A 27,916-nucleotide genomic window follows, 5' to 3' on the forward strand; every position below is an offset into this window, starting at 1 on the left:
GATAGGGGAGGAGAGGAGGGGAGGAGGAGAGGAGAAGAGAGGGGGAGGTGAGGGGAAGGGAGAGGGGAGGGATTGCACAGAGATAATCACTTGAGCCCACTCCCTTTGCCAGAATCCCTACCAATCTGTTCCAGATCTCCTGCTCCTTATTCGTCTTTGCACCCCTACAGTGTGAGCACTGCTTAGGCAGTTACTATCCCTGTAAATAACGGCATATGCAAGTTATAAACTAAACCTGTACAGGTAAGTATGGATCAGCATCCTTATGTGCAGTCAGGACAAACAGCTCGTTTAACACACAAAAGCAGAAGTAAGGATCGAGTCACCCTAATAAAAACAAATCAAATCAATCAAACCAAAACCCCTGAGTCTGTAATGCGGTAATGTGTTGACATAGGAGGAATCGGAGAAGTGCTGAGCTGAGCCCTGTCCAGGTGCTTCCCTCCATCAGTGGCACGGGAAGAAGCAGCAGCAGGCAGGGCTTGCTGGTACTCCCTGCCTCTGCAGGGCGGGCTCAGGCAGTAGGAGGCCCAGCCCCTGGGAGATGCCGCCTCCCAATCTCAGGCACCGTTCCCCTGGTCCTGAAGGCTCAAACACTTGCTGTGGGGCAGCGAAGCATCTGGGGCTGCTGCAGGCTGCAGAGTGGGCCGGGGCAGCCAGAAAGAAGAGGAGGAAGAAAAGGTTTTGTGAGTAAGCTGATTTCATTATGCAGGGAAGCTGGCTGTACTCTCGATGTTTATGCTGCTTTCCCGGGCTAGAAGTTAGCAGTCTGAGAGGGTAAAGGGAGAAGCTACAATCTTGGTGACTGGAGTCTGTCATTTTCTAATTTAGGATATAGTCATTGTTCTCTTCTCTTTTATCCTGGGCCATACAAATTGATTCCTTACAACTTTGGACACCATTGTCCTGTGCTCAGAACTTAGATTAAGTTTCTGGAGCTGTTACTTGGCCATCCTGATACCAACATCTAATTTCTCTACAGAAAAGACCAACAGAATTCAAGAACTCTGGGAAACCCTGTATTAAAAAAAAAAAAAGATTTATTTATTTATTGAAAGTCAGAGTTACACAGAGAGAGAAGGAGAGGGAGAGAGAGAGAGGTCTTCCATCCAATGGTTCACTCCCTAATTGGCCTCAACAGCCGGAGCTGCACCTATCCAAAGCCAGGAGCCAGCAGCTTCCTCTGGGTCTTCTCATGTGGGTGCGGGGACCCAAGGACTTGGGCCATCTTCTTCTGCTTTCCTAGATCATAGCAGAGAGCTGGATCGGAAGTAGAACTGCCAGGTCCTGAACTGGAGCCCACATGGGATGCCACCACTGCAGGCAGCGGCCTCACCCGCTACACAGCGCTGGCCCCAACCCTGTATCTCTTGATTAAATCTCAGATAGAATAACACCTTTAGAGACCCCTGATTTTCTTGAGTCAGAAAGGCAAAAGAAAATTTAAGGAAACTGGTCCTATTCTGTCTTAATATTCTGCCCCATAGCCTAGCAGGAAGTTCCCTGGTGTTCCAGTTAGAAATCTCTTGGTCTTGCCAACTCATAATAAGATCCGTGAGACAACTTACTCAGAGTTCTTCTCTGCACACAGTTCAGCTCAGTAAGTGTGTCGGTTAAAGTAAGTCAACAGATCTGCTTTAATGACCCAGTGTAATTTCTACATGGTTCATTTTCACTCTTCACCCATTAGTTGAGCCATCAGAATCCAAAAGTCCTAAATATATTTTACCATAATATTATATAAAATCCAAATCAATTTTCAAATAATTGATATCTCTTATTCATGTTTATAAGTTTAAACCCCACTTCTAATTTTAAATATTTTTGACACATGAGAATTTTATTAATTTTAATGTCTTCTTTAGTAAAGTCAGTGTTTATTGACTATTTCTTGCTTTAGAATTGCTAAGCACAAGAAGAAAAAATTCAGTTTTCATATATCCATGTTTCAGTTTATATACAAAACTTAGATTAATGTAGTTCTCAAATCTTGTGAAGAAATTATTTTTTTCATTAACTTTTTCAGTGAGGAGAAAATTTCTTATTTTACTTTCTGCCACAACAGTGTTTTGATTTCTGTTAGACTAGGCTTAAAAATCATCCCATTTTTTAAATTACCTTGGAAAAACCACAGACTTTTACATACATACAAATGATGGCCCTTAGACATCATTTAGTCAACAAAACAAAATTTCTTGTTAACATTCCTGCTTACCTTCTTAACCAGAGCAAATGTCAGTCGGCCCTAATGTGCTGCACCCTGATCTGGAATCAGCCTGATAGCCACTCGGGCTGTCCACCACCTTGATGGGCCATTGTTCTCCGGCTGGGACAGAGACCACAGTTGTAAGGAGTGACCCTCCTCTCACCTCGCCCAAGGACTGTCCCTCATACTCTCGCCCTGCGATCTAGGCGTGCTGCTGGCTTTGCCCACACCTAAGAGCACCTGAGCACCTGCCTGCAGGGTAGTCCCTGATTTCAGGTGTGGATGACTGCAATCATCACAGGGAGCCCCAGAAATCCTGAGCAGTGCTGCCCAGAATTTTCTATAATGAAAAGGTTCTAGACAATAGCTACTACCATAGCACTGTGGCTATGGAATGGTTTGAAATGTGGCTAGTGCAGCTGAAGAACTGAATTTTTACTTTTATTGCATCAAGTTCATTTGACTCTAAATTACTGCACACAGCTGCTGACTACTACGACAGTTAATGCAGGGTTCAAGCTTTAAAGCAAGAAAAACTGATGGGTGCAGAAGCTGTGGGATCACAGGCGTGAGAAGCAGCTCCTCTTTTCATCACTGCCAGGGACTCAGTTTACCCCAAATTTAGGCAGAACTGTGATTGTCCTGATCCTAAATTTCCTCACCCATCTTATGCTTCTCTCTCAACTCAATAACTGTCTAATCTCTTGTCCTGAGTTTCAAAGTCAAGGCTAAGGCAGTAGCATATTGTGTTTCTTGGGTTTCTACCTCTCCTTTTTCTCCTCTTTTCTTTTTCTTCTTTTGTTAATCCAGACTTTGATAGCATGAGCTGGAGTTTGAGGCGTGGCTTGTATATTCTCTGTTGCAACAAACTTGAGTGAGGAAAAAAGGTTATGAACTTGAAAAAAAATCATCTCATGCTTGGTAGGAGATTCTCATTTCTTTTTTTTTTTTTTCTTCTGCTCTGAAAAATCAGCTTGTTTGGTGAGCAACTGTTTTTAGAACTCTTCAATGTGTCTGGAAACATGAACACTAAGTATATGAATAATTTTTATAAAAAAGTGAACAGAATGAAAGTCCAAGCAGTGGGGGAGGGGGAGTGAAATATAATTTTGGCCCTTTAAAAATCTCAAGGCAGAGAAACTCCCAGGGCGTTGAGCAATTTCAGTAAATCATCATGACGGCAGGTCACTTGGAAGGTTTTCTTCGGGGTGGGGTTCAAAGGAGCTATTCCTTTATGTAGAAAACATTTTGAGGTGAGTTGTTCACCTTCAGCCTGCGGCAGTGTCATTCCTAAAGTGGACAGTTACTACTCTGCCCTCCACCACGTCCCACTGTTTAATCCACCACGTCCCGTCTGCTTCCTTTCTAGCCCTGGCAGGCAAAGACATCTAGTGTCCATGCACAAAGGGCTAGCGTGACACAGGGAAGCTTCAGAAGACTGCGCTTGAAAGAGCTCCCTCGTTCAGTGCCCTAGGCTGAAAGGGAGGGCAGGAAGGGAGGGCTCACCATGTCACAGAGGCAGAGCCAAGCCCCAGAAGAGTTGGGAAGTTTTCCTTCTTTGTGGATTCCTTCCTGTGACACCCTGTCTTTCCCTTTGAGAATCCAGCATGGCGGCCAGGGTCGTAGAGTAGCATAGGGGCCATATCCTGGCCAAGCTGAAAGAGAATTAGCTGCCAAGGTATTCACGTCAATGCTTCCCCACCTAGCAGGCAGAGAGAAGACTCAAAGAGTGATTAACTCGGGCACACTGACCAGCCAGGCCTCACAAACACAGCCGTGTATGTTCTGTAGGTAGAAGAGTGCCTATTTGTCTCTCTCTCTTGCCCTTTCTCCATGCCTGTCCTCTCTGGAAAGATCCGCAAGGCCTGATCTTTCCATTTCATGGAAATCGTGTTGCCTTTTCTCTAAATGTATCCAGAATGCAACCCTTTCTAGAGATCCTCCAGCTCGTGTGTTCTGGGAGAAAACTGACGTCTCCATTTTCCAGGAGCCTATCCTAGATGGGGTCCCTGGCACAGAAACTATGCAAGGTCAACTTACACACTATGACCAGGGCTTTCAACTTCATTCTTAAATGTCCTCTAACTCCTTAGGTTACTGCTTTTAGACTCAGTAATTTGTCTACATCTTTCTTTCTTTTCCATTAGTTCTAGAACAGTAGTTTCTGACCACTCTGGGACTAACCATGTGGCTTAGAATGGTGAGGGATGATCTTTGAGCCCACTCTTGTATCAGCGAAAGAAGCATAGATTTTGATCTTAGTACAGTAGAGTCCCTGTTGAAATTTTATGTCCATATTTCCCTAGAAAATGAGACTCTGGGTCTAAAAAATAAACAAACCACTGCCCTAGGCACCTTCACCATTCACTAGTTTATTTGCTCTGGTGTGTCTATTTAATGAAATTTAAGAAAATGAGAACATTAAGAAATCAAGAAAAGTAAGGTTGAGTAGATAACTAGCACTGTATTAGAACTTCACATATATTTTCAATTAATTTTCACAGCAACCTTGAAGTTAGGCTTACTATTGCCATTTCAGAGATGAAAAGTAAACAGGATTAAGTCATTTGCCAGAGTCACAAAATTACTCAGTGGTAGATCTAAGATTCCAGCCTTTGTCTGCCCAAACGCCATGTTTTTTCTCTTTCGCCATACTCTCTAACTTGTCCTGCAATAAAGCACTAGGCAAATCACTAACTTGTATATTTATTCCTTTATTCAAACAAGTAAATAAGCATTTACTTATTTATCTTTTTATTTAGCTATATGATTGAGTGCCTGCCCCATGTCGGGCACTGTGCCACTATGGAACTAGAAAGGCAAATACGCAAGGGTCCTAATGCCTTCTGTTTGGGACACCCTTGCAATAAAGTGCAGGAAACCCTTCAGACAGAAAGTAACAGGGAGGCAGAGCAGAGTCCACCCAAAGTCATTTCTGTGTCTAGGGGAAAGCTACCCAGCACAGAGCACGACCCCATCTCTCCCTCACCTCACATCTGGAGCAGGTGCCTCGGAGCTGGCCAAAGCCAGAGGGATGCAGCCCATTCACTGCTTAGGAATGCTGCGGGAATGTTCCGAGGGGCACACCCCGAAGGATGTGCTACTTGGTTCCTGACTCTGGCCACACCCCAAACACAAATGAAAAAAGAGATAATTTTTTCCCATGAACCCAAGAAGCACCAGTGGGTAATTTTGTGTGAGCCCTGCAAGTCCCTGCAGCAGAGCAGTCCCTGGGCAGTAAATGGAGGAAAAGAGGAAGGGAGGCTGCTTCTCCTCCACTTAGGAGCCCTTGGCTGCAGGACCAGTCACCATTAAAACTCCCTTCCTTATACCCCAAAGGTCACTGGCAGATAAAGTAAAGCCACAGCCAATACCCCATCCCTCCCAAATATCCCCTGGTTATCACTGATCATTTCTTATGTTTGTAACCAGTCTGAGTATTTGCCAACCACTTCTGCATCTTTTATCTCATTTTATGACCACAACACCTCCTTCAACAAGTTGTATTCTACCCATTTTATAAACAATGAAATGGGGTCATTGCCCAAAGTTACATAGTCATGACAGAGCACTCTTGAACCCCAAGCATTCTGATGTCAAACCCAGAGTGTTCCCCATTAGACCACACCCATTAGAATACACTCTTGGTGCTTCTGGCTGTTTGGTGAATGCAGCAAACATTAACCTAGTCTAAAATACAAATGGTCAAGGAGAGGTCAAGGAATGGTGACTCCTCAATGACTTGCACAGTACATTTTCCTCCTAGAACTCTGGTCCCAGGGGACAGATGGAAGAGTGGCAGGTTTAGGATACCTCTAGCCAAGTTCCTTGGAAAAGCACGTGAGTGCAGCACTGGGTCTCGGGGCAATGTGTGTGCTTTAGCACAGTGTTAAAGGGATAGGGAAACAAGACCCTGAAGAAGCGAGTGAAGACAAGCCTGGTGCTCTATCATTTGCAAAGGCAGAGTCCTCTGAGCACGGAAAAGGTATCTGTTCTCCCTGCTCCCACAGTGGACAAAGCAGCAAGCCCAGTGTTTCTTTTTCTACTGAAAACATCAGCAGCGTGGCAGGACTTTATGAACCACACGGTGTTAAAGTAAATGATCTCAAGCTGAGAAGACGTAGGTTCAAATCTTTTCTCCTCTTTCTAACAGTGTGGCTGTGGACAAATTAATCCATCTCCCCCAAGCCCCCTTCTCTTCATCGGAACAATGCAAGAAATTAGATGCTCCTCCTAGCTCCCTAAGGAGTGCAGCCCTGCTGACACTGAGGCTTTGGCCCACTGGCACTCCAGACGTCTGCCCTCCAGAGCCCTGAGATGATATACCAGGGTGATGGTAAACCACTGAGTTGTGATTTGTTACAGCTGCAGTAGGAAACAAACGCAAACGCTGGTAAGAAGACAGCTCTGTGGAGAACACAGGGCCTACTCAGAGTGGAGAGCGGCACACCTCTGTTAGATGATGGCCTTTGCAGTTGTGTTATTTTGGGAGAAGACGTACTTTTCTAAGTGAGCGTGTGCCACTGATGCCAGCGAAGGGAGAAGAGACCAGGTAGTAAAAACGAGGAAGCGCCAGTGGCCAACAATTCCTGACTCTCTTGCCGGTCCACGCATCTGTGCCTGCAGTAAGCCAAGCCACAGCGGGGCTGCCTCCCTGGCATTCCTACCACATCGCTGCCAAGGCCTCTGACCCGTGGCTTTCTCCAGTTTCAACAGACCCCTATCTGCCTCCTCCCTCCTTTTCTCCCCCTCTTGCCTGCGCTTTTCCACATTAGTTCTGACTCATGAAGTCACTCTCCCATGAAGTATTCGTTTGTCGTAAACCCGTGTGTGGCCGTCTTTGGAGAAGCTGTGTTTTGTGGAACATAATTGAGTCACCGGTGTAAATCTAGCTCCTTTCTGGACCAATAAAGGCCATTTGTTGGTGGCCTCCTTAACTCTGTCCTTTTTCTCTACACTCCTTCTTCTCCCCTTTATCCCACTGTGGACAGTCTCTTCTGCCTTGAATCCATGTTGCCAAAGTCACCATTGAATTCACCGAAAGAAGAAAGTGTCTTCTTCCTGCTTGGAAGCACAAGCACTTGCCACAGTTAGCCTGCCTTTTTTTTTTTTTTTTTTTTTTTTTTTTTTTTTTTTTTTTTTGACAGGCAGAGTTAGAGAGAGAGACAGAGAGAAAGGTCCTCCCTCCGTTGGCTCACCCCTCAAATGGCCATCACAGCCGACCCACTGCGCCAATCCGAAGCCAGGAGCCAGGTGCCTCCTCCTGGCCTCCCATGTGGGTGCAGGGCCCAAGTACCTAGGCCATCCTCCACTGCCTTCCTGGGCCACAGCAGAGAGCTGGACCGGAAGAGGAGCAGCCGGGACAGAATCCGGCACCAGAACCCGGGGTGCTGGCACCACAGGCCAAGTGAGCCGCGGCACCAGCCTAGGCTACTTCTTGACAGCCGGTGCCTTATCAGTACAATACTGATCGAGAATGGTACCAACCCGGCCTCTCCAGATTTTTGCCCTTTATACTCTTCTCTTATCTGAACGTCTATCTTCATAGTCTCTTTATCTGAGTCTCCAGTTTAAATTGTAACCCAACTGGCTGGGGATAATGTCATGCCCTACATGCAGTAATGAAGTTTACAATGTGACTGATCTGGCTATGTAAGTTAGTCTCCTTTTGTGTGTGTGTGGGGGGGGGGGGAGGGTTGGGGCTGAGTTATACATTAAATCTTTCAAGGTATTAAGGTCCTCTCAGTCTTATGTGCAACCACCACTGGAAGGAAATGAGTGGCATCTCTACGTAGAAACCACATGTGGGGATATTGTGACAATGGCCCAGAGTCTTCCATTCCTTCCCCAAACACAGATGGAGTACCACCTCCAAGTACCAAATCCTGAGTGAAAAAGCTCATAAAGTTTAACGTTTTTAAATTCCCACAGCTATCAAGTTAAACACATAAGGGAAACTATTTAGAGAGTAACCGATTTCTTGGAAAGTTGCTGATACACACAATAAAGGGTAATAATGAAGTTAAAACTTAGCAAGTCTGAGTCATACAGAAGGCTGCCTCCCACTGATCTCCACAAACCAGGACTCTGCCAAATGGGTTAATCTGCTCTCTTGTGGGCAGCTGGCTCTTCTGTGTCTCCACTCCCTAGTTCTCTCCCTTTCACTGGAATGTCATCTCTTCCCCACCTTCCTCCACACCTACCCAACTGTACTGACCGAGGCCATACACATCTTGCAAAGCCTACACCTGTTCCTCCCCAGAATTCCCCCGGTACCTAAGGCCCTACTACATATATTCCAATGATTTGGGAACATACCTTAGCTGCCCTATGCAGCATAAAATTCTAGACTACAACAATCTCCTTTGTATATTTTTGAATACCATTAAACACAAACTGTTTCATTTAATGCATATTTAGACCATGAATGCATGAATCAGTTGATTAATTAGCTTAATGAATAACATTAAGAGAGGTAGGCAGCTTTTCTCAAGGTCTTTCAAGCACAGAAGCCAAAATAATTGCTCCAAACACTTACCTTGTGTTCCTTCCAGAGAATTCTCAGGGGGGCAAGGGGCCCGTGTTCAGCTGTGTTGCACTGAGCCTCGTGATGAGTCTCTGGGAGCCCCTGTGGGCTGAGGGAAAGAGCTTGTGCTCCAGAGACATGCAGACCAAGGTCTGGAGCCCAGCTCTGCTGGTATGGGCTGACTCATGGGAACTTAATTTAGCACTTTCAGCTTGAGACTCCTGGTCTGCCGTATGGCGCCTCCTCACCTTTTGCTTTTTCTCCTTAACTGGGTTATGAGAATAAGATACATGCGTGTGAAGTCCCTGGTGCAGTGGCACATGGGAGGGACCGAAGGCGAGTCCCTCTTTACCCTCAAGTTCCCCTCTTACAGGACAAGGAACTTCGGAATTTGCCAATTAGTTCTGAAGAGAACAAAATATTCAGAAAATAATGGTTTTTGACAGCAGCCCACAGGCTGTATGAGAGCTAACCACTAACTCTGGCTTGGAGTTTCCCCACTGGGTTTCAATTTGCCTTAAGAGCAGCAGGGGCAGTGGGGTTGGGGGGCGGGGCTGGAGAGAGATCTCCATGTGCCTCGCCCAGCCAAGTCATCACCACCACACACCTGCTCTTTATGCTCTCGTTGGCCATGTGGGGTCTCAGTTCTTCCTGCACAAGTAAGCTTTCTAAACACACTACATCTTAAAGAGCTCCAGAAAGCTGCCAATCAGACTCTGGAAGCCTTTACTTTTTTTTCTTCTTTTTAAAACTATTGTGATTTTTTTTTTATTTATTTAATTTTTTTTTTTGGCCAGGCAGAGTTAGTGAGAGACAGAGATAGAGTTATAGACAGTGAAAGAGAGACAGAGAAAGGTCTTCCCTCCATTGGTTCACTCCCCTAACGGCCGCTATGGCCGGCACTGCACCGATCTGAAGCCAGGAGCTGGGTACTTCCTCCAGGTCTCCCATGCAGGTGCAGGGACCCAAGCACTTGGACCATCCTCTGCTGCCCTCCCAGGCCACAGCAGAGAACTGGACTGGAAGAGGAGCAACTGGGACTAGTACCCGGCACCCCAACTGGGACTAGAACCCAGGGTGCTGGAGCCACAGGCGGAGGACTAGCCAAGTAAGCCACGGTGCCGGCCAAAACTATTGTGATTTCTGAGTTCAGTAAGCAAATTTTACCTGTAGCTAAAAGATTATACAGCTTTAGTTTGGGTGCTTTGGGACACAAGAAAGCAACACACAAACTAGGCTAATCCTCCGCCTTGCGGCGCCGGCACACCGGGTTCTAGTCCCGGTCGGGGCACCGATCCTGTCCCGGTTGCCCCTCTTCCAGGCCAGCTCTCTGCTGTGGCCAGGGAGTGCAGTGGAGGATGGCCCGAGTCGTTGGGCCCTGCACCCCATGGGAGACCAGGAGAAGCACCTGGCTCCTGCCATCGAAACAGCACGGTGCGCTGGCCGCAGCGCGCCTACCGCGGCGGCCATTGGAGGGTGAACCAACGGCAAAAGGAAGACCTTTCTCTCTGTCTCTCTCTCTCACTGTCCACTCTGCCTGTAAAAAATAAAAAATAAATAAAAACAAAAAAATGTGATTTATTCATATTGTGGCACTCATAACATCATTTGTCACCTGCTCCTAGTAAGTTCTAATGTTCTCAACTGTGTCTTCAGCCTCGGTGAAACCCTGAAGATGGTCAAAGATGACTCCACTGTCCGTTGCTTCCAAGGCTTGCTGATTTTTGGAAATGTGATTACTGGTGTAAGTAACCAGTGTTTTTTTTTTTTTTTTTTAGGAAATTCTGTTCTGCCTTTAATCATGATTTTAGATTCATCAAAAGTGAGAGTTTAAAGGAAAGTAATGATATAATAGGTAGCTCATTATATATTTTTTTTTAATTTTAAGAAATGTGTTGGTAAATATGCTAGCTAGAATTTAATTGTATCATTAATCAAATATAACCATTTAATGTGTCAAAAGACTACAGTGGAAAATATAGATACTTCCCTCCCAACTTTACTTTTTTAAAAAAGATTTTATTTGTTTATTTATTTGAAAGGCAGACCTACAGAGAGTATAAGAGACAGAGAGAAAGGCTTTTCATCCACTGGTTCATTCCCCAAATGGTTACAAGAGCCAGGGCTGCGCCAGGCTGAAACCAAGGGCCTAGAACTTCATTTGAGTCTCCCATGTGGAAGCAGATGACCAAGGACTTGGGCCATCTTCCACTGCTTTCTCAGGAACATTAGCAGGGAGCTGAATCAGAAGTGAGTGGCTGAGACTTGGCAAGCAGCAGCTTAACCTGCTGCACCACAACACCAGCCTCTCTCTCCCAACTTCAAAACACAAGTGAAGCCATGTCCACCATGGTCAGTGCCCCAGACATCCCCACCATGCACACACTATAGTATTTCTCTCCTCTTTCTCCTAGGTTTGAATTCCTCTGGGGCAGATGTTTACTTTTTAATGTAATCAGAAGCAGGCTGTGAGAATAGCTCAGAAGCCAAGTTATCTGGGCATGGTGGAGTGAGGTTGGAGAACCCTTGCCTGGGAGTCAAAAGAGCAAGTCGTTGGCCCAGCTCTGCCTCTGATGCTCTGGGTGACTCTGGACAAATCATCATATTTCAAGACTAAGATTCCTCATCTACAAAGGAGGGGTTTGGGAAAAGATAACCACCAAAGTTCCTTCAAGCTCTCCTTGGTAAATATGACCAAGAACTCCTTAAATATCGTAATCCAGGAATTTGGGGGGTTAGGGGAGGCAGAGAGAGAAGTATCTTCGTGGACGTAGGCATTGTGTCTGAATGTTTCTTGCACCAGAGACTTAATGGATGGTGTGAAATGATCTGGGTCTTTCCCCAAATAGCAATAACACAGTAACGTATGGAAGAAGGTATGCAAGCAATTCGCCAATGAAAGTAGTTGTTTAATATCCTAGAGTTGCATAAAACCTATGCAAGGGAGGGAGTCAGTTCTCTTCCCACCCCCTCCTCTCTGTCCCTTTCCCAATGTTGCACTATTGGCTGCCAGCTTGACAGAACCCTCTCTGCTCCCAGATGTGTGGCATTGCCCTGACTGCAGAGTGCATCTTCTTTGTATCTGACCAACACAGCCTCTACCCACTGCTTGAGGCCACCAACAATGATGACATCTATGGGGCCGCCTGGATTGGCATGTTCGTTGGCATCTGCCTCTTCTGCCTGTCCGTTCTAGGCATTGTGGGCATTATGAAGTCCAACAGGAAAATCCTTCTGGCGGTAAGACCTTGAAAGTCTCTACAGGGGTTTCCTTGGAGCAAGTTTGATGGATTATCTCTGCTTTACTGAGAATGTTTGGTTTTCAGTGGGGCAGGTAGGACCAGAGTATCAGATGATAGGTAAGGCTCTCCCTGCAGCGAAGAGTCCCTCCACTATTACAAATCCAGACAACTCATGGACAGAGAAGCCAAAGGGGAGATGTTTGGGGGTGACACTGCTGAGTATTCCCCAGATCTGTGCTTCTCCAGCTGGTATCTGCATGCATCCAACAGGTATGGTTAGGGAAACACAGTGAGAACTTGATTATTAGATTTCTTGATAATAAGTAATTTAAAATACTATTTTTGGTATTAATCATGTAGTGATAGAACATAAAATAAAAAATGTGTATGAATGTGTGAATTTTTAAGAGAAAGCATGAAACTTTTTGAAGATGTTTTTCAGCCCAAGGATAATGATTTTGTACAGGTTCTGCACTCTCACATTTTCATTCACTCTGTTTTTCAGGGCCCCTAGAAACTTCAACAAGCACTGCTGCAGAGCATATCTGCAGCTTGCATCTGACTCTGTGCACCCCCAGAAAGGCTTCTGCCCCAAACCACAGCCAGCAGGATCACGTCCTGCCTTTGCAGATGCAAGCATGGCTGAGAAAGTTGGATTTGGCCTTGACATCTACCTCCTGCCCCCATGCTCAAGGCAGTAATTCTCACATTGTGTCAAACATCCCTGCACACACATAGGACTCAAAGTTCCTGAAATAAGTTCCCTCCCCAAATGCTGCAGGGCCTGAGTTCCACCTTAAAGAACAAGTCCAGCCACTGAAGGTGTTGTTGGTTTACTTTCCCTTTGAGTTAACCATCATCCTGGTACTCCACAAATGCAGAACATTCACATTCTGTGATTCCTCAGTATGAGTTAGTTCTAGGGCAAAAGGATCCACTTTGAGAAGGTGGGGAAAGGAATGTTGGGGGGAAAGGGGGAGAGGGAGAAGAAGAGAGGCAGGTGTCCCCAGTGACAACCTACACTTGTGCCCCAGCCTCACTCGGGGCCAGTCATGTGTGTGGCTCACACAGCCAAAGGAGCAGCTCTCCCTCGCATTCAAGGGACTGAAGGAGAAATGCCTGACCCCCTGGCCCGCCTCCCTGTAGTGTTGCTAAGAGGTTCGGAGTCTCTGTAGGAGGAACCCCAAAGCTCTTGACCAAGAGCAAGGCAGCAGCTAGTACAGGAGAAAGGGATCTGTGCCTCTGACAGCCTCCCACTGGTGACTCGCAGCCAGAACTTTGTTTTGAGCCAGGTGCTGAGGGCAGCAGAGGGTCGTGCTCAGAGAATCTCCCACCCCCAGACCCGGAGAAGATTTTCCCTGCCCTCCCCCACTGGCATGGAGCACAGTGCCCCTTCCCAAGGATACAAGGACCAGAAAGCTCAGTTACAAGGCTTAGGAAGGCAAAGACAAAACTCGCCAACCACTCCCATCCCAGATTCAGAAGTCATTAGCAGTTCAGATCATTTCAAGCCCAAAGAGTCTGTGACCTGTGGAGCCGTCATGGGCACACACAACAGCGACACCCCTGCTCTGTCTCATTCACCTGAGCCTGTCAGTGAAGGGAGAAAGGTGACATGAGGATGCCAGCAAGTGTGCAGGAAACTACCTACTTCTCTCCGAAAAGAACGGATGCTTGTTAGGAGGGACACCAACTGTTAAACAGGATTTGGGTCATCTCTTTCTGACCTTGTGATTCTAAATTTTCAGCAAACCATTGAAAAAAATTCTCCCAAGGAAAGGGGACTTATGAAGCTCTACATTGTGTGTGAGTCACTACACTACATTGTGTGTGTGTACACTCAGCCACTGAGTGTACAGGTGCTTGTACACACACATACACACACATACACATCAGTTCTTTCTCTTGTATTTGTCTTTCCCATTTAAAATAGAAATTCAGGATATTGGTCTGGGAAAGCTCTGTGTTCAGTGGCCATTCGTTCTGTGATGAATAGGAGAGAAGTGAGCTAACTTGCATCAAGCTTTTCTCCCCTCCTAGCCCCATTCCAGGCAGCTGACCAATGAGGGTTTGTTGAATATCTATGTAAATGATTGGATAATTTTATTCAGAGGAATGTGCTGAAAAACCACAACAATCATTTGGCGAAGTCTGTCTTTGGGAGCAAATGCAATCCTTTTCTCTCATTTGTTTCCCTTCCAGTATTTCATTCTGATGTTCATAGTGTACGGCTTTGAAGTGGCATCTTGTATCACAGCTGCAACACAACGAGACTTTGTGAGTACGATCTCATAAAGTACAGAGCACAAGTGACAATAGAATCATCATGTGCAGGGCGGGCGTTTGTCACAGCAGTTAAGATGCCACTTGGGATGGTGGCATCTGGTGTCAGTGTGCCTGGGTTTGAGGCCCCACCCTGCTTCTTCCTGCTAACTTCCTGCTAATCCTCTGGGAGGCACTAGGTGATGACTCAAGTACTTGAGTTCCTGCAACCTGCACCGGAAACTCACCTGGATGCTTCTGGCTTCAGCCTTGTCTAGCCCCTCCCAGCTGTTGCCTCAATGTTTGGGGACTGAACAGAAGATGGAAGATCTTTCTCTCTCTGTCTTCATCACTCTGTCTTTCAAGCCAGTAAATAAATTAAAAAAAAAACCAATCATACTTAGTACAATAATATTGTAGCCAACATACATCAGGTCCTTACTATGTGCCAGGTACACAAATGTGCATATTAATGTCACATATATAATTTTACTGAGTCCTTACAAATCTATGGCATAGACATGATCATTATTGTCATTTACAGATGAAAACAATGAGGCATAAAGATAAAGTAACTTGTCAAAAGATGCACAGTTGGCAAGTCAAATAGCAAGCTTCTCACCATTCTGCCATGGCCCCTGGCCTTCCAGTGCCATGATCTGTATTCCACCACCTCAAACACTTTTTTTTCCAATTCAGTGTCTTTCATTCTTTTCCCAGATTCCCTGGCCTAAGCTGCCCTACAATGTTTGTCCAATTTGTCTCAGGGATTTCTTTCAAGATGGGGGACTTCAGCCAACCAGAAACAGCCTTAGCCGACTATACTTGGTACCTCTAAGTACAGTTTTGCTCCGAGAAAGTTCTGTGTCCCTAACAACTGGCTGAGGGGGTATTTTCAGCTCTGTGGGGATTATAACTCTGTGGGGATTATAGCTCTGTGGGGATTATAACTCTCTCTCTCTCTCTCTCTCTCTCTCTCTCTCTCTCCTCCCTCATGTTTCATTTTCCCCATGCAGTTCACACGCAACCTCTTCCTGAAGCAGATGCTGGAGAGATACCAGAACAACAGCCCTCCAACCAACGATGACCAATGGAAAAACAATGGAGTCACCAGGACCTGGGACAGGCTCATGCTCCAGGTGAGGCCTATGATCCAGGTTGGATCCCATTGTGCATCTAAACTAGTAACCAGGGCATGGGGGCAGGAGTGAACTCTGTGTATGAGTGTATGAGGACTACAGCCTCCAGGGGAATTCTCTCAGGAAAGGACTTCTTACAGACAAGGTCATCTATTCCTCTTATTTATAGGCCAGAAGGAGGGTGGAGGCAGGAGGATAGGAACGGGAAAGTAGGGATGCAGGGAGGAGTGTTGTGCTCATGACTCAGTGGGACCCCTGCATCTGCATTGTATTGCAAGCTATGATGTTGATGAGCTTACAATTACAGGGCTAATAAAACTGTCATGACATTTAGACTAATCACACGTTCTGCCTCTTAGAACTCAAGTATCACTTCCAATAAAATAAAGATGTTGTCTTCTCTGCCCCACTGTGAACTCAAGTGGCAATTACTACCTGTTTTGCTTTGTTGCTATCTTCTCACACCTCCTATAAGCTTGTCCTGCTAAGAAAAAGGGTCTATTATTTTACCTGATTGCTCAATTTTCTCCAATTGGCAACCACAAAAGTTTACCTCAAATATACCCAGGTCTTCAAGAATATCCATTCTCGGGCCGGCGCCGCAGCTCACTAGGCTAATCCTCCGCCTTGCAGCGCCGGCACACCAGGTTCTAGTCCCGGTCGGGGCACCGATCCTGTCCCGGTTGCCCCTCTTCCAGGCCAGCTCTCTGCTGTGGCCCAGGAGTGCAGTGGAGGATGGCCCAAGTACTTGGGCCCTGCACCCCATGGGAGACCAGGAGAAGCACCTGGCTCCTGCCATCGGATCAGCGCGATGCGCCGGCCGCAGTGCGCCTACCGCTGCGGCCATTGGAGGGTGAACCAACGGCAAAAGGAAGACTTTTCTCTCTGTCTCTCTCTCCCTGTCCACTCTGCCTGTCAAAAAAAAAAAAAAAAAAAAAAAAGAATATCCATTCTCACTCCTATATTGCCCTATGTACATAACCTGTTATCATCTTCATAACCCCTAACTACCCAGCTCTCACAATGGTGTGCTCCCAACCCCCACTCCACCACCAAATTTTTACAGTCTCATCAGCAACCCCCTGATAGCCTCCACTCCTTCTTTAAGCTCTCTCTTTACCCCCCTACTTCACCAAAATCCTGACTGTGTCCTGTTGGAGATACTCTCATTTTTCTCCCTTGTCCCACATACCACAGGGCCTACCCCTTTACAAGGCATCCTCACTGCTCCCCTTGGCTACCATGCTATTTCCTTCTTTCATTTCTTCCTCCTTCAAATATTTGAAGTTAATGTCGTCAATCTACATCATCTATGACCCTCCTTATTGATGTTATTTATCAGCCTCCCCACCCCAAGCTTGAAAGACTTCATTAAAGACTTTACTGTCTCATTCACTATCCACCTCTTCCCTCATACTCCTGTCATCCTATCTAGAGAACTAAACATATATATGGTCTCAGCCAACATGTGGCTTCTCAAGTCCATATCCTACTCCCTTACAAGCATCATATCCTCCACTCTACCTCAGCCACCATCTTCCACAGCTATAAACAGCAAGTTATCACCAATAACTGTAGCATCTAAGAAAATCCCATTCTCTGCTATAATTTTTTCTTTTACCCTAATATCCCTATTTCTATCATTTTTACCCCAGTAGGCCTCCAATTGACCACATTTTCAGTTTCTATCACCCTTTTCATGTTCCCTCTCCCCTCCTTAACTTATATGTCAGTTCCAACCCGGCCATCACTCCTGTATCACTCACCTTTACGTCTTGCCCTGTCTCTGTTCACCAGTCTAAATCCTAACCAACCCCTACTGGGACTGAATTATGATTTTTGGCCCATTCCTCACCTATACCCTAAGAGATTAGCATTGCTGGACAAAGTCACATGGTCACGCTAGCTTCAATTCAAATGCACACTAGATATTTTCTACTCTATTTTTGCAGAAAATTTGCTTGTAATTATTTTACACGTTCTTCCCTCTCTTCACACCTCCAACACCCCCTCATCACCCAGACTCTTAGCTGATGCTCATGTTTCATGGGGAACACAGAAGTAATCAGACTAGAACTATCTTATCTTTCTGCCACCAAATATATCCATCTACGTTAATCTGCATCTGTGTACTGTATGTCTCTCTCTCTCTCTCTGGGGTATTCTTTGTTCAACTTCTTTGTTTCTACCCTGCTTTTTATCACCTTTGCTCTAACAATCTTCCCTGTTCTGATCCGCCCCATCAATATCTCCCATGAAGCATCCTAAAAGGAGACCTTAAATTGTCTCTTTCCAAAAAACTCTCTCTTGTCCAATATTCACCCACTATTCTGTTCTGCTACTGTTCTGTTTTATTTCACAGTCAACCTTGAAAGAGATATCTACACTTGCTGTCTCCATTTTCACATTTCTCATCTGCCTCCATGCAACTACAGTTGGCTTCTGACCCTACTATTCCACTAAAAGGAGCCTTATCATAATCCGTCCTGCCAAATCCTGTGGTCAAAGTTCTGTCCTCACCTTACTGGACATGTCACCAACATTGTCCATCTGGTACCTCAGTCTCCTTTACTGGATTTTCACAACTCTGAATGTTGGAGTGCTTCAAAGCTCATTTGGGGAGCCTTAATTCTTCTCTGTTTCTACCTAAAATCTAATATGAAATAAGCCTGGCTCAAGCATAACCATTTTCCCCTAGAATTCTCAGGTCAAAATACAGAATGGGAGCAGGGGTTTAGTGCGGCAGCCAAGATATTATTCGGGATACCTGCATCCCATATCAGAGGCCTCGGGTCCTCTGTTTCTGTCTCGAGCTTTCTGCTAACGCACACTCTGTGAAGGCAGCAGGTGATGGCTCAAGTATTTGGGTCTCTGACACCAACACAGGAGACCTGGATTGAGTTCCTGGCTCCTCTGGCATTGACGAGTGAACCAGTGGAGAAGAACAGTTCATCTCTCTCTCTCTCTCTCTCTCTCTCTCTCTCTCACATGATTAAATTTTTTAAAAACCAGAATGATTATTTTTCCTGGCTACGTAGTTTCCATAATACAGTGGTAAAACCGGACATCCTTTAAAGACAATTGATTTATCATTATGTTTAATTAATTACATTTATTCTAAGAGGTGCCTATGGTTTTAACTTCCTCTCTTGAAATATTTTCATAGAATTTACTTTCCAAAAGGTAGGGAAGTAATACTAATTGTTTTACCTTCTATCCGGAATCCTATTCACAGTGTAAGGATATCAGTCATGTGCTGATTGAACTTCCTTTCACATATAGAGATTTGGCTGTGTGGCACCAGGTTTTGGTTAGCTTTTCTAGTTTCTTTGCCATTTTAGAAGTAAAACATAATCACTCTAGAAAATAGTAAAAATACAGAAAAGTAAAACAAGAAAATTACTCATAATTTCTTTACCAGTAAATTTATAAATTTCCTGATTCTCAAATTACTCATGTAATATTAGAATAATTATGCCTCTTTTGCATTGCTGCATCAAGATATTTTTATTAATAATAATTGTTTATTAAAGGTTTACTGTGATCCAGGCACTGTACTAAACATATTGTGTGTTAACTCTCTTAATTATCACAATTCTATGGGGCAGACACTACAAATATACTTATCCTAATTTTATAGTCAAAGAAAATGAGGCTCGGGTAGTTTAAATAACATGTCAAAAGTTACAGAGTTCATTAATGGGCAAGTAAAAGCTGGGAAAAATGTTCTATAAACTCTAAATCAATTTACTGAGCCCTGCAACTCTCATTTGTTAGAAGTAAAATATAGCATGATTTCCATTTCTTCTTATTTTTTAAAAAATTTATTCAGAGGCCAGTGCTGTGGCATGGTGGGCTTAGGCTCCGCCTGCAGCACCGGCATCCCATATGAGCGCTGATTCAATTCCAGGCAGCTCCTCTTCCACTCCAGCTCCCTGCTATGACCTGGGACAGCAGTGGAAGATGGTCCAAGTGCTTGGGCCCCTGCACACACCTGGGAGACCCAGAAGACGCTCCTGGCTCCTGGCTTCAGATCAGTCCAGCTTCGGCTGTTGCGGCCACTTGGGGAGTGAACCAGAGGATAGAAGACCTTTCTCTCTGTCTCTATCTGTAACTCTCCTCTCAAGTAAATAAATAAATCTTTTATAAAAAATTATTCAGGGGCCAGCGCTGTGGTGTAGCGAGTGAAGCTGCTGCCTGCAGGGCTGGCATCCCATTGTTCAAATCCTGACAGCTCCACTTCCAATTTAGCTCTCTGCTATGACCTGGGAGGACAGCGGAAGATGGCACAAGTCCTTGGGCTCCTGCACCTGCGTGGGAGACTGGATGGAAGCTCCTGGCTCCTGGCTTCGGATCGTCACAGCTCTGGTCACAGCAGCCATCTGGGGAGTGAACCAGTGGAAGGAAGACCTCTCTCTCTGTCTCTCTCTCTCTCTCTCTCTCTCTCTGCCTCTGCCTTTGCATCTCTATAACTCTGCCTTTGAAATAAATAAATGTTTTTAAAAATTATGCATTTATTTGGGAGGCAGAATGAGAGAGAGAGACAGAGGGAGAGATCTTATATCATTGGTTCAAACCCCATATGAAACAGCTAGGGCTGGGTGAGGTAAAAGCCAGAAGACCAGAACTCCATCCAGGTCTCCCACATGTGTGACAGGGGCCCAAGCACTTGGGTCATTTTCTACCACATTCCAGGGAGCATTAGCAGGAGCTGGATAGATGCAGAGCAGCCAGCAATGCAAGGAGCAGTTTAACACTGGCCCCTCTATTTCTTCTTTCTCTCTTTTTAAAAAAAAAAAATTATTTTATTTTATTTTATTTGAAAGACAGAGTTACAGAGAGAGGTAGAGACAGAGAGAAAGGCCTTCCCTCCACTGGCTCACTCCCCAGATGGCCGCAACGGCTGGAGCTGCGCCGATCCAAAGCCAGGAGCCAGGAGCCTCCTCCAGGTCTCCCACGCGGGTGTAGGGGCCCAAGAACTTGGGCCATCTTCTACTGCTTTCCCAGGCCATAGCAGAGAGCTGGATTGGAAGAGGAGCAGCCAGGACTAGAACCGGCTCCCATATGGGATGCCGGCGCTTAAGGCCAGGGCTTTAACCTGCTGCACCACAGCTTCTGCCCCTTCTTTTTTCTGTTTAAAAGTTCACTTGCTACATCGATGGCTTGAGCGAGGCTCATGAAAGGGAATTGTGTGTCTCTCATCCACTGACAGGACAATTGCTGTGGCGTCAATGGCCCATCAGACTGGCAGAAATACACGTCTGCCTTCCGAGCTGAGAACAATGATGCCGACTATCCCTGGCCTCGCCAGTGCTGTGTCATGACCAATCTTAAAGAACCCCTCAACCTGGATGCTTGCAAACTAGGAGTGCCTGGTTATTACCACAATCAGGTGAGTCCTCTCTCCCGCTGAGACCTGCCGGAACATTCTCCTGCTCTTTATGAGAAAGCATGGTCAACTGTAGATAACGGTCTCTCAGAACAGAATGCTACATCCTTTCCCCCTAACCTCATGTTGACCATTTCCCCCTTCTCTGTAGGTAAACTGTGAATGCCCATCTAGAGCTGATATGAGGAAATTTGCATTTTAATAAAACTAACAGAACAGGAGATTTGCAATAGCAGAACCCAACTTTGTTTTAATGAAGTGATTTTACAATGTATAGAATTGGTATAGGATTATATTGAAATAGTTTCCTTAAACGGAGATCTGCTCTGCTTTCGCATCGTATAAATAGGAAGGGGTGATATGCACACAGAATGTTTTGCCAGCTCCAAAGTAAGGGCAATTTCTGAGGGCCAGCGAGGTCACTGCACATTCACATTCCTTTTCCAGTGGTGTGTGACCATGTTTTTGACAAAGAGTATTTTGCTGGAGATTTAGCAAGTTCACATATGGTTTGTTTTTTGAGGAAGTTGTTTTCAGGTAGAGGAGGCTGATAAAATGCTCATGAAGCATTCATTGAGTCCTAACCTAATGCCAGACACTGTTCTAAGTGCAGATGCTAATTCCACAGATGCTGAAAAGATGGCGCCAGTGTGTCCCCTATTTTACTGAAACACAGAAATGCTCATCAGAGCACAGCCTACGTGCCAATGAGGCTTGGCAAGACTTCTCAAAAGCCCTCATGGGGACTCCCATATTCCTGGAGTCAGCATCCACTGACATTGCACTGTCATGCTCTACACTGCCTTGGGAGCTGCCCCCTTGTGGAGGGTTCTTCAAATAGTTAGAAAATGTCAGGCTCTTTCGTTTGGGAGAAAATATGACAAACTGCATGGTCAGCACGCAGGACACCACACTGCTGATCCTGGTGCCAGATCTGGCAGGGTGCCCAGACTAAGACTGCATATAATGATCCAGAAAAGGAGAAGGAAGCAAGGTAGATTATTTTGCAGTAAGTGCCAAAACAATCCTCATTCAGCTTTATGGCCACATTGTTCTGGGCATTTCAAAGAAAAAAAAAATCAGTTATAATCAGACTTCTATACAAATTAACTGTATTGTTTATGATCATAGTATGCAATAGAACTGTTACTCTCAGTATTAATAAAATGCTTTCAATATTCCAACATGGGAACTGGCTCGTGTGAACGAATCTCCATTGGACTGTGCTTGTGTCCAAACTGTGTCTTCTCTTTGAAAGGGATGAAAAGGACATTTTCCCTCAGAGAATCAGTTTATTTCATGGAAACACTTGCTTCCCTAGCACATGTGACATTCACCAGAACAAGCCTAAAACCAGATGACGAAAAGATGCACTGTTTTTCCTCTTGCTGGCTTGGGATCTATGTTGACAAACTGTACCCCTTTCCCTGAGAGTTCCTTGGCCTGGTCTATCCCTAACACCTCCATGCAAACTACATACCACTATCTACAAATTGTCATCACTCAGCCCCCCTCAGGCACCAAATTCCGGAGTCCTGAAATTCCTTTCCCTGTAGCTGATTCCCTATGCTTCCCTCATTCATTCCTCTCCCTCATCACAGTCCCTTATCAACCCTTTGTGATTCTCCCCAGCCTATTCCCCCAGACTCCCATACACCATTCTTCTCCCTGACTGACAGGTCCTACTAACAATCCTTTACCACAAAGTAAATGTGCCGTCCCAGTCCTTAGCAGCCTCTACTTCTATGATTGCATCTACCACCTGTAGATATCTTCTTACATATCTATTTTCTTAGTTGTATTTATTATTTTTTTGGAGACACAAAGAGATAGAGAGGGATACAGAGAGACAGAGAGTTCCCTTGCACTCGTTCACTCCTCAAATCCCAGAATGGCTGAGAGTGGGCAGCTGCTGGGCCAGGGCCAAAGGCAGAAGCCAGGAATGCAATCCAGGTCTCTCACTCCGGTAACAGAAATCCAATTTGAGCAATGGCCACTGCTTCCCAGTGTCTACACTGGCAGAAAACTGGAGTCAGGCGCTGGAGTTAGGAATTGAGCCCAGCACTCAGGTATGGGATGCAGATGTCTTCACCACTGGACCAAATGCACATTCCTCACATTGTGAGTCTCCCTTAAGGGTCATGTATTATTTAATCGCATAGCTTTAATACTTAGCACAGGGGCCAGTGCCGTGGCGCACTAGGTTAATCCTCTGCCTGCAGTGCCGGCATCCCATATGGGCACTGCTTCTCGTCCCGGTTGCTCCTCTTCCAGTCCAGCTCTCTGCTGTGGTCTGGGAAAGCAGTGGAAGATGGCCCAAGTGCTTAGGCCACTGCACCTGCATGGGAGACCAGGAAGAAGCTCCTGGCTCCTGGCTCCAGATCTGTGCAGCTCTGGCCATTGCAGCCATTTGGGGAGTGAACCAATGGAAGGAAGACCTTTCTCTCTGTCTCTCTCTGTCTCTCTCTCTGTAACTCTACCTGTCAAATAAATAAATAAAATCTTTTAAAAAAATATTTAGCATAAAATCTGGCACAAACAGGCACTCAATGACTGGTGGGTGAATGAACAAAGAAGTAGTAGCTTTTCAAGATCAACAATGCACAGATGTGCTGCCAAAGCCTTTACAACTAGCAAAATTAGGGAAGTCATACGTGTGGTTAAAAAAAAAAAGTAAAAATCAACTAGAATTTCACATAGCAATTCAGATACAAATATGTGTTCTACACTGTGATCCATCTGCCTCAGAAATTCTATGCAAATTCTGACCATTACATTTCAAGATTATTTTAAAACTATGGAAGATCAAGAAAAGCACCACTAAGATGAAAAGGCACAAAACGAGAGGGAGTTAAAGTAAAAAACAAGAAAAACAAGGCTTTTGTCTATATGAGTTCCATGAAAACAAGGCCCCACTTGTGTCTTGTCCCAGCCAAATGATGAGCCCAGCACCAGGCACCTGGCATAAGCAGACTCTTATATATTATTATTATATGAATGAACACCTCCCAGGTAGTCATAAGGATCAAGTTAGTAGTTAATAAACCAACATTTTGTAAACCATTAAGTGTGTTGCAAATGATGTTATTATAACCATTACTTACTATCAAGTTCTATTCATTCTTTAATTGCTAAGTGTCTACCACATGCCAGACACTGGTTCTGGGTTCTAGAGATTCAACAAGGAACAAGACAAAATCCCTGCCCTCATGGAGCTTGTATTCTGCTACAAGAGATGTGTTACTAAACACATGGTAGAATTCAGGTAGTTACAAATACCATGGTCATAGATAGAGCAGGGTGGGTATATAGGGTGTGATGCAGGAAGGGGTATTTTCGAGAAAGGGTAGTTGTCAGGAAAAAGATTTTGTTGAGTTGATATTTGCAGAGTTCTGAATTCAGTAAGGCAGTGAGGCACTGGAAAATTGGGAAAAGGGCTGTAAACAAAGGAAGCAGCAGGTGCAATGGTCCTGAAGATGAAGCGGTCTTAGCTTTTTTGGAGTAATATCAAAGAGGCCAGCGTGACAAAGCCAGAATAAGTGAAGATTGTGTAAAAACAAAGATGAATCTAGATTTTGTGAGTGGACTCAGGCTTCAAGGTGCAGGGAGGAGGGCAGTTAGCAGACTATTGCAAGGAGTTGCTTATGAGTTGGATACTACATAACAGAAAACGAGTTAGTAAGGATAATTCCCAGATTTTTCCTCTGAGTGAATGGAGGTGGCTGTAATGTAAATGGAGAAGAGGGAAAGGGGTGAAATCCAGCAAAAGCGGGGCATCTGCATGGATGAACAAGGGACTGACTGGGGCAGTCATAAAAGACAGAACCTCAAATGGTCATCTGGAGCCACTGGGTGGAGCCCAAGACCCAAGATCAGCTTTTCTAGGCCGTTTCCCTCTGGACTCAGTGGTGCATGGAATCAGCCCGGGTTATTCCATTCCCTGGGCATCACCTGTGATTCCCATTGAGGCTGAGCTCTTTCAGAGGGCAGCTGGAGCCTCGCTCGCATGCTGCGCTCCAGGGCTCTGCCTAGTGAGCAGAATGTGCACATACAAATACTTACGCATTATGACATGCACGCATGAATGACTCAGCGAATAAGGTCAATTGCTCTTTCACTCGCACACCATGGCCCTTCAAGATCTCACTAGGGTTCATTAACATTATGTTGAAATACGTTGTCAAATAAGAATTCGAGGAGCATGACATAGGGTTTCCTTAAGTGATTATAAAAAATGGCAACTGAAGACCTTTGGTTTACATAGATCATGTTCAAAAAGAAACAAATAGAAAAGTAACTCTGCCCTCGAACTACCAATAAAAGGCTTGAGAAGGAAAACAATTTCAAATTTTATTCGGAATTATCCACTTGTTGACTATGGAAAACAATGTCTTGCTAAAATAATAGCACTTTTGCTGGCGTGGTTGAGTGATAAAGCACAGGTAAACGCGAGAGAGAACGCAAGTTCGACAGTATTATTCATACTCAGCAAAACACGGCCAGAGCTGACTGTCCACAGGATGTGCAAACAGCCTATTTGTGAAACAGGACTTTGGAAGGCATTGATTCAAACAGGAATCGGCTTTCCCAGTGTTCTCTTACCCCTTTTCCTCTTGGTCGCCTCACAACAATGTGGGGTCACCCCTTCTCCAGGGCTGCTATGAGCTGATCTCTGGACCGATGAACCGACACGCCTGGGGAGTTGCCTGGTTTGGATTTGCTATTCTCTGCTGGACGGTGAGTATTCCTCAGCACGTGTTTTATTTCTCAGAGGATGACAATAAGGAGAGACAGCGAGATTACTACTGGATACGGTAACCACACCAGAGAGTCTAGAAAAGACCCCTGACCCGAAGGCTGGTCAGGAAACTTCTGCCACCAGAGCAAGGACAGTGAACTCCTGTGAGCAGTGAGGTGGGAGCCTCCCCTGCCAGGGAAAGGATGTGCCTACCTATCCAGACGCTCTGGCTGATGGGAGCTCACCAGCAGCTGGAGAACTCTTCCCCTGCCCAGCCCTCTTAACGAACTCCCACCTGCTCCTCCCAGCCTCCAGATCTCATTAATTCATTACCACTAGCTACCAAAGACTACTGCTGTCTTTAAAAAATCTTTTAATTTTTTATTTATTTGAAAGGCAGAGTTACACCGAGGGAGGGAGAGACAGAGAAAGACCTTGTATCCACTGGCTCGCTCCCTCAAAGAGCCCCCAGTAGCCTGAACTGCGCCATCCTGAAGCCAGGAGTTTCTTCCAGGTCTCCCACTTGGGTGCAAGGGCCCAAGCACATGGGCCATCCTCTGCCACTTTTCCCAGGCCGTTAGCAGGGTGCTGAATCAGAAGTAGAGCAGCCAGGACTCACACCGGTGCTCATATGGGATGTCAGTGTTGCAGGCAAAGACTTAACCCACTATGCCACAATGCCGGCCCTGACACCTGTCTTGATGGCATCTGCCCAACACTGTTCTGGCTCAGCTCCTTCCAAAGAGCTACCTCCACCAGTCTCATGATTTTCTACCACCTACTTTATCTGATGCACATGTAGCATGACTTTAGAGTGATGGTTCTCAGCTTTGGCTGCACGTGAAAACCTCCAAGAGGAGCTTTTAAAAAAGATAAAATGCCTGGACACTAGCCTCTGAGATCTTAAATTCAGGCAATCTGGGGGCAGAGCTCAGGCAGTTTTTCTATTTGCTATCAAAGTTAAGAACCAGTTCATTACATGAACAGTCCCAAACTTCTTTTTCAAGAGCCACTTCACGCCCTCAAACGTATTGAGGACTCCAAAAAGCCTTTGTCTATGTGGCCTATATCTATTGATAGTTCCCACTGGAAATTAACTTAGAACTTTTAGGGGCTGGCGCTGTGGCACAGCGGGTTAACACCCTGGCCTGAAGCGCTGGCATCCCATATGGATGCTGGTTCAAGACCTGGCTGCCCCACTTCCAATCCAGCTCTCTGCTATGGCCTGGGAAAGCAGTAAAAGATGGCCCAGGTCCTTGGGCTCCTGCACCCACATGGGAAACCCAGAAGAAGCTCCTGGCTCCTGGCTTTGGATCGGCACAGCTCCAGCCATTGTGGCCAACTGGGGAGTGAACCATTGGATGGAAGACCTCTCTCTCTCTCTCTCTCTCTCTGCCTCTCCTCTCTCTGTGTAACTCTAACTTGCAAATAAATAAATCTTTTAAAAAAACTTTTAAATATTAATTCATTTTTGAAATAACAAGTCAATTATATGTTAAAAGTATATTTTATGGAAAAAGTTATCTGACAAAACAAAAAAAGTGAAAAATTGGCATGTTTTCTACTTTTTCAAATCTCTTCAATATTTGTCTTAGAAAACAGCTGGATTCTCCTACTTATTCCTTCATTCCATTTGTTGTAATACATTCTCTAGTTGAGAGACTACATCCTTCATATAGACAAGAGTTAATAAAAATAGGAGTGCTTTAATAGACTTGTCTCAAGATACTTGTGAATTTTGTATTGATAGTATACTTAACTTCACAAATGACAATTTCTTAAAGATCAGCTACGATATCAGATCTAAAACCACGTTGATGATTTTATTTCATGCTCTTTTATCTTGGGTTCTGTGGCATTCTTTGGAGGCAGCCATTCTGGGTCACAAGTGTTTTAGGAGAAAGGGGAGGTCTCCTGGCAGGAGAGGTCCAATTCTAGAAAGCAGGAAGCTCTTACCGCAGACAGGGAACAAACTAGAAATCCTATGAACTATGCAGCATTGTTGGGAAAAAGAAAGAACTCCCCCAGGGAACTGGTTTAGCACAGAAGTGAGAGGAGCAACCCTACAAGGCAGGAAGGGCAGTGTGGAGGGAGAGACAGAACTGGGGCCAGGATCCGGGGAGCAGGGAAGCTGGTCTGAGGGGAAGGTTCTGAGTGATGCTTCAGGGCAGGGTGACTCATGGTCACATCTGGCCTTGTGATGTTGCTTCAGGCAGGACTACTCTTATGCCACTCAGGCACAAATGAATCTCACCTCGTTTTCCCCCAAATATGAGATATTTCTAAAAGAATTCTTTTCTTTTTTTCATTCTAGTTTTGGGTCCTCCTGGGTACCATGTTCTACTGGAGCAGAATTGAATATTGAGCCTCAGTGTTATCCGCTGCCCCTCTCACCCTACTGACGCTGGACTTGG

At 45.3% G+C, this 27,916-nt stretch overlaps 1 protein-coding gene across 1 annotated transcript; it reads left to right on the forward strand.

The window, feature by feature from the left end:
- The first annotated feature begins 618 nt into the window (after positions 1–618).
- On the forward strand, positions 619–27,916 carry UPK1B (uroplakin 1B). The gene is made up of 8 exons (XM_062176884.1): positions 619–686; positions 10,389–10,476; positions 11,772–11,972; positions 14,177–14,251; positions 15,253–15,375; positions 20,588–20,767; positions 25,418–25,501; positions 27,817–27,916. Exons 2-8 carry the CDS (start codon positions 10,408–10,410, stop codon positions 27,865–27,867), a joined length of 783 nt encoding a protein of 260 aa, XP_062032868.1. The 5' UTR covers positions 619–686; positions 10,389–10,407; the 3' UTR covers positions 27,868–27,916.

This window comes from Lepus europaeus, chromosome 2 (genome assembly GCF_033115175.1).
Source record: "Lepus europaeus isolate LE1 chromosome 2, mLepTim1.pri, whole genome shotgun sequence".
Lineage (NCBI taxonomy): Eukaryota > Metazoa > Chordata > Mammalia > Lagomorpha > Leporidae > Lepus > Lepus europaeus.